The sequence below is a fragment of the Gekko japonicus genome, unplaced genomic scaffold, assembly GCF_001447785.1.
Source record: "Gekko japonicus isolate JY-2015 unplaced genomic scaffold, Gekko_japonicus_V1.1 scaffold761, whole genome shotgun sequence".
Classification (NCBI taxonomy): domain Eukaryota; kingdom Metazoa; phylum Chordata; class Lepidosauria; order Squamata; family Gekkonidae; genus Gekko; species Gekko japonicus.
The window spans coordinates 133,632-140,857 of record NW_015177030.1 but is presented as its reverse complement, the minus strand read 5'-3'; the positions used below and the strand labels follow the sequence as shown (position 1 = coordinate 140,857).

At 59.7% G+C, this 7,226-nt stretch overlaps 1 protein-coding gene across 1 annotated transcript; it reads left to right on the top strand.

Annotated features, from left to right (window-relative positions):
• Positions 1-3,372: 3,372 nt before the first annotated feature.
• On the top strand, positions 3,373-6,711 carry VMO1 (vitelline membrane outer layer 1 homolog (chicken)). Its single transcript, XM_015427881.1, has 3 exons — positions 3,373-3,555; positions 4,323-4,435; positions 6,370-6,711. The coding sequence occupies exons 1-3, from the start codon at positions 3,373-3,375 to the stop codon at positions 6,671-6,673; spliced, it is 600 nt and encodes a 199-aa protein (XP_015283367.1). The 3' UTR covers positions 6,674-6,711.
• The last annotated feature ends 515 nt before the right edge of the window (positions 6,712-7,226 follow it).

The window sequence follows — 7,226 nt, the reverse complement described above, 5'->3', positions numbered from 1 at the left end:
GGGCATGCGTCCAGCATCCAGCCCCAGCTGCTTAGCTAGTAAAGCTGATCGATATCTATCCCTTTCCTGCACTCTCCTGAATGCGTTTCCTTTAACAAAAGACAGGTATCAGTTTTAGAACGGATTACTGACTCCCTGTAACCTTGGACGTCTGCTGCCACACACAGTGCCAGCTTTGCTGCATTCAAGCCTTCGAGCACTGTCACAGCCCTGGGGTGTGCCCCCAAAGGTTCAGGTTAGCTTGGCGATGAAAAAAACCCCCTCCCTTGTTCGTGAGATTTCAGGCACTGGTTCTAACCACAAACCTGGGTTCTGGGCCAGTAACTCATTCCAGTCACTTTAAAACAGAATCAAAATTTATTTACAGAAATATAATAGAAACAAGCAAGTAAGGGAAAGGGTGTGTACACTGAAACAAAGACAAGCACAAGCCTGACTCTCTAACCACTAACACCGACCCTGTGCAGCAGTCTCCTCAGCAACACGGATGCAGAAGCAGCCATTACGGGGGGAGGTGGGGGGCCATGCTCCCTCTAAGCGGCAGAGTCTTGAGAGCACAAATTCTACTTTGTGAGCTACTGCATGAAAGTTGTGAGCAAGCGATTTGGCTGCTCCCTAAATTAGTTTGCTCTGGAGCCGTCCTTCCTGAGACAAAAATGTGTGAGCCAGGGGCTAAAAAACTGTGAGCTGGCTCACACTAACTCAGCTGAGAGGGAACATTGGAGGGGGGTCCTCCTCTCTTGTCTGTCTCTGTGGTGCCTGACTCCTGATTTTATCCTAGCTCAGCTGTCCGATTTCTGATTGACTGACCAATCACAGGCCTCAGTCAGTTGTTCTAGATCTTGAACTGTCAAGACGGTGAGATGCCGGGTAGTTGTCTTGGCAGTCCCCAGCCGGCCCCTCTCAAGCTGACTGCTAACTCACTGCACTGCACGTGCTCCTTAGGATGACACCTCCTAGCTTGGAAACGACCCGGATGGAACTGAGGGCTTCACCCTGCCACAAAAAAAGGCAGAGAGATCCTGAGGAGGACCCACTTTCGGGACAAGCGCCAGCTGCTTTTCTCGGGGTTCCCTGGCAGGAACAAGGCCAGTGTTAAGTCGCTCGCTTAACAAAACAGTCGGAGAGTGATTCATTCAGCAAGAACACAGCTTTAGTCTTCCACTCGAACACAACTGCAACACAGATCAACATCTGATAGCCAGAACAGCCTTTACGTTGCAGCTGTCCTGCTTTTAAACATTCCCGGCTAATATAGCCACACCCACTGTACAAATACCAACCAATAAGGTTGTCCACATAGGACCAATCACGGATGTTCCCGCTCAGGGAGCTTGCTAGAAGGTGATTGGTTAGGTGCTTCCTGGGCTAGTCACACGATTGGATGGATTTGGATCCTAGCCCAGGACGAAGCTTAACCTAGCTTTTCAATCAGATGTTCCACCACACAGAATGCATGCAATGGCGGCTTATGAATACATTACAGCCAGAGAATCCAACCCGCAGGAAGGCATTTGTACAGAGGGATTCGAGCTGTAGTAGAAGGGAACAGTCCAGGAGGGCGCCTTGGGAACGGAGCCGGCCTTAAAGTGGAATGACGGGAAGGAAGGGAGCAATAACATAAAAGTAATAAAGTAAAAGTGAAATAAAGGGGGGGGGGGAGTGAGTCCCTGCTGGCTGGGTCCCACCTGCCTGTTCTGTCGAGTTCCAGATCTGAATGTTGCCTGAAGCCCCAGGCAAAGACGCGGCTTTTGTCTAGTGACACCGTCCCTGCCAGGGGATCCTGGCTGGAGGCGCTGAGACACAGGTGTGGTCCCTGCCCCCATTTTCTGCACAATGACCCTGTGGGGTGGGCGTGGCCCAGAGAACAGGGCTGAATGGAAGTCCACAGGAGAAGGGGACCAGGCCTCAGCCAGCACAGGGACCACCCCGTCAGACTGGCTCCCCAGCGGGGGGCTGCCTGGAAGCGGGGAAGGAGACGTCCCAAGGCACCATGACGCAACATCTGGAAATGAACCAGTCAGTCGAAACCCCTCCCTCCCTCCCTCCCACGTTGTCTGGGATCCCATGGTTTTGTCCTTTGGAAACTCTGTGGTTGATAGGAAGTAGCACGGAGGAAGGCGCTTGGGGTCCCTGCCCTCTTTCTCCCCCCCCCACAACAGGGGGGCACATTCCCACCTCTGCCGTGGTCCCTGCAGAGGCTACCAACCTCCAGGTGGGTCCTTGAGGCCTCCCAGAATTCCTAGTGATCTCCAGCCTACAGAGGTCGGGTCCCCTGGAGGAAATGGCTGCTTAGGAGGGGGGGGGGCTCTCCATGGCCATTGCGCCCCACGGCTGAGGTCCTTCCCCTCCTCAAACCCTGCCCAGCCCAGATCTCCAGGAATCTCCCGACCCAGAGCTGGCAACCTGAGTTCCTGGGGGTGCAGGCGCGGGTGGATGTGTGTGTGTGTGTGCGTGCACAAGAGGGTTGCCCCTTTCATCGGCTGCCTCCCCTTCCGGGTGGTTTGTGTTGACAATGGCAGGGACCAAAGACATTCACGACCACAGATCTTTCCAGACGGCCTGATTTTTGGCAAACATTTACAAATCACACTGGGCACAGGTGGGCTTCACTCTGTCCACCTGGGCTCAGAGACACGGCCTTTCTTAGCTGCGACAGGTACTGAAATGGCCTGAGGCCATTGACGTCTGTTGCAACAGGTCCTCCTGCTTATCTGGTACCACTTGGCCTTCTGTGCAGGAAGGTCGCGAGCCCCACGTCCTTCTTGGCAGGGATCCCTCCCGAAGCTGCCGTGTGTCTGTTCTGGGGTCTGAGGTGCGTTTTGTAGAGGTGATGATGATGATGAAGGGATGGACGCCACAAGACACCTCCCCGGTTAGTACGACCAGCAGGGAGCGGAGGTGCCACCACAGAGCCACGCCGGGGAAGCGCATGAAGGAGTCATTGGGGCAGGCAGAGCGGCTCTTGCCCACTGCTGGGTCACAGCTGGGACTGGGGCGAGGCCAGGCCTTCTGGGCAAAGGGGGCGGCCCTTGGATGATCCTCAGGGCTTCCATTACCCCCCCCAGCTCCAGCTCTGTTGTGGGGTGGCAAGAAGGAAGGCTCGGACGCCAGAAGAATGCCTTATTCCCCGGCCGGAGGCTTGGGTTTCAGGCTGCTCTTTTGTTTGCGGCCCTCCTTGGCTAATCCCAACCGGCCGAACCGGCCCTTGAGGTGTGGCGACACCCGCGGGTGCCTCCACTCGAGCCCTCCTCCGCCCCCCCAGGAGGCCAAGCCCCGCGGGACGAGGGGCGTGCCTCAGATGCCCCCGCGTGCAGGGCATAAAGCCCCAAGGCCTGCCGCGCCCAGGCATCGTGTCAGTCAGCCAGGGGCATGGCAGGGTGCAGAGTTCCCGTGGCCTTGGCGGTGGCCTTGCTCTCTGGCGTGCTGGCCGAGAGCGGGGGGGCCCTGGAGAACCACTCTGTCATCCAGGTGCCCAACGGCGGCCCCTGGGGCGCTTGGGCCTGGCAGGAGATGTGCCCAGAAGGGACCTATGCCACGGGCTTCAGCATCAAGGTAACCCCCCCAGCCCCCTGGGGGCAGCCCGGGAGGGGGGGCGATCGCCACACACCAAGAGGCCTACGAACGGGAGGCGCGCTGCTGCCCCCCGCCCCGAGATGTCCAGAGTCCCGCCCTGCTGCTCAGATCCCCGGCTAGTGCAGTGACTGAGGCAGGGCCAGGGGTGTGTGTGTGTGTGGGCAGGCGTCTCACACGTGTGCTCTTGGCCTTGCGTTCTGGCAAGCCCCGTGGGAAGAGCCAGTCGCCCCCGGCAGAGGACTGCTAGAGATCCCAGCCACGGAGGAAGGAGGCCGGACCCAGAGGCCACTACCCACCATCCCCCCTTGCCTCTAGCCGTGCACCTTCCCTCCGGGGGCCCGCGCGGTTCCCAAGTGGGGGCCAGGAGCTCTTGGGGAGCCCTTCCCTTTGAGAAAGGGGGCCGAGGAGTGCTTGGGAGGGAGAGTGTGGAGGGGCGGAGGCAGGCTCCGTGTGAGGAAACACCCCCCCGCGAAGCCCTGCACGGGGGGGGGGACTTCTCCTCAGTCCCCGAGGCCAGGAGGCTAGCCCGCCCCTGAAGCTGGAGGCTCCATCTGGCCCTCACGGTGTGGCCTCTCCCCCTCCCGGGGGCAGCAGCCGGAGTCACCCCCCTAGGCCCTGGGGCAGTGGGCAGCATCCGTGACCAAGGACACACAGATGGGACTGCAGGGGGCGGGTGCTCCAGTGATGCCTTTCGCCCAGGGAGGAGGGGTCCGTGCCCCCTCCCAGCCTTCTTTCTTCCCGTGCAGGTGGAATCTTATCAAGGCCTCACCAACGACGACACCGGGATGAACGGGATCCGGCTGCACTGCACACGCGGGGACAGGCACCCGGCCCACGATGTGGAATCGCAGAGTGGCATGTGAGAACCTCGCTCGGTGGTGGTGGCAGTGTGTGGGGGGGGGTTGGGTGGGAGGAGAAGGGAGCCTCCGCTTGGGGGGGGTGCCATTGCCTCCCCCCTCCATCCACTCTCGATGGGTCCTGATGGCCGGGAGCCCCCCCTCCCCCTGCCCAGTCTCGGTGGCCGCAAAGCTTTCCTTTGTTTCGCTCGCCACGCCCCCCAGGTCTTCTTGACGTGTTTGAAAACAGCCTTCAGGAAGCTCTGCCTTGGGCGGATTTCCCTGGCCCTAAAAACTGTCCCGTATTGAAAATGTCCGAGAAAGTCGGTGCCTGCCAACAGCCCTGAGTTTTGCCAGAGCCCTCTCGCCCCTCCCTCCCCGCACAGTCTCACCCACAAGATGCCGCCAGCCTCCTGCTGGACAGAAGCCTTGGCCTCGCCCTGCTTCCTTGTCACACGGCCCGTCTGTATCCTTCTCAAGCGGTGACCACCGAGGCTCCCTCTTAGCGGTGGAGTCTTGCGAGCAAAAATTCTACTTGGTGAGCTGCTGGCATTAAAGAGGTGAGCGAGCAATTGGGCTACTGCATCAGTTTGCTCTGGAGCCACCCCTTCCTGAGTGAAGACAAAAATATGTGAGCCGGAGGCTAAAGAACCGTGAGCTGGCTCACACTCAGCTTAGAGGGAGCACTGGTGACCACCCCAAAAGGCCGTCTCCACGGCCTCCCCCCCCCATCCCTTCCAGCAGCAGCGCAGCAGCCATTCTGTGCGGTGTCAAAAGGGCCGTCTGGCCCAAGGGACTGGGCAAAATATCCCCCACCACCACCCTGCAAGGTATCCTCGTGTTTCCTGTGTGGGAATAAGGGTTAGGGTTCTGCTGCTGGGCATCAGCAGCCTTGTCTCCGCAGGACGAGGACAAAGGGCCTGGGGGGGAAACACACACCCTGGGGGGGTTTCCTCAAAAGCGACGTGTTACATGCAACAGGGGCGGGTCTTCGTGTGGGAATAAGGGTTAGGGTTCTGCTGCCAGGCATCAGCAGCCTTGTCTCCGCAGGAGGAGGAGGACAAAGGGTTTGGGGGGGGGGACACACACACACCCTGGGGGGTTTCCTCAAAAGTGAGGTGTTACATGCAACAGGGGCGGGGCTTTTGGAAGACCAATTCTGCTGGGAGACTCTGTTTTATGACTTTGGAATTCTGCTGCATGCCAAGGGGGGGGAGCCTTTTTGGCTGAGGTGGTGAGTGGGGGGGGGGGGGCTGCCTCTGCTCCCTCCTGCAGAGCAGCCCCCTGGCCCTGGAATCCTTGGGGGGGGGGGTGTGTGTGGCCGGAACAACGTTGGAGCCCAGGGGCACCTTTGAGAGCAACACAGGACAAATAAACCTTTGTTGGTCTTCCAGGTGCCACTGGACTCAAGCATTGTTCTGTTCTGTGGAATTCTTCTAGTCCTTATTTGGAATCCTCCAGCCTCCCAGGCATAGGTGCCCCACCCTGCGGCCCACGGGAGGGGGGGGGAGAAAGTCCTCTCTTGCCTCCAGTTTCGTTTCTTGCTTCCTTATATTCCCCCCCCCCGCTAGTGTTTCCTCTAAGCTGAGTTAGTGTGAGCTAGCACACTGTTTTTTAGCCTCCGGGTCACACATTTTTGTCTTGGTTCAGGAAGGAGGGCTCCAAAGCAAACTAATTGATGCAGGAGCCAAAGTGTTCGCTTACAACTTTAGTGCCAGTAGCTCACAAAGTAGAAGTTTTGCTCACACGACTCCACAGCTTAGAGGGAACATTGCCCCCCCCCGCACATCTCTGGTGGCACTGCTGGAGCGTGGGCTGCCCCTGCGAGACCTGGGGCGGGGTGAGGGGTGTGCAGCAAATCTGAAGTGGGAGGCTGAGGGCTGCGCTCGCCTCCCCCCCCTTTCCTCCATGTCCTTGTCCTCGGTCACCAGCAGGCCTCCCCTCTCTTTCCTTCTAGGTGGGGGAAATGGTCAGAGCCCCTCTGGTGCCCCCCCGGCGGGTATCTGCAGAGGTTCTCCTTGCGAGTAGAGAAGGTCCGCGGCGGCATGAAGGACAACATGGGTGCCACCAACATCCGCTTCACCTGCTCGGGTGGGGAGACCCTGGAGGGCCACGGCTTGTCCTGGGGGGAGTACGGCGTGTGGAGCCCCCGCTGCCCGAAGGGTCTGTGTGGGGTCCAGACGAAGCAGGAGATGCCACGCGGGGCCCTGAGGGACGACACGGCTCTCAACGACGTCCGCTTTTTGTGCTGCAGCCACTGAACACACCCCCTCCGGGGATGAAGCCCCCCCCAGCCCCCTCCCCCGTGGGACACCCAGCAAGCAATACAGGTCTGGCCCCTCCCTCCTGTCCTGAAGGGCCTCGAAGCCACCCATCCGGCCACGGGACCCACGCCAGGGCCTCCCCCCCCTTTGCCCAGGCCCACCAGCTGAACCCCCAACAGGGCACCGTGACCGAAAGGGTCCCTCCTGCCACTGGCAGGGCTCCGCCACAGAGCCTGGGCCGAGGGCTTTGCCCCAGAAGACGTTAACCAGTCGTGATGATGATGGTGCCTCTGAGCACGCACAGAGTGTTTGCCCAAATCTTGCTAGGGCTCATCTTGGAGTGAGCTGCCTCAGAGCACGTGCGTGCAGAGGGCCTTGTCATCTACCACGCAGCCACTCCCCATGCAGTTCGGCCTCTGTTGATTCACCCTGGTGTGCCCCCCCCCTCGCAGTTCCCGCTTACACCTTCAGAGCCAGCTTGATGCCCTCAGGAGACTCTGTCCCCCCCCCGTCACTGCTGTTACCCTAGGCCCCCCCCACCACCACCGGG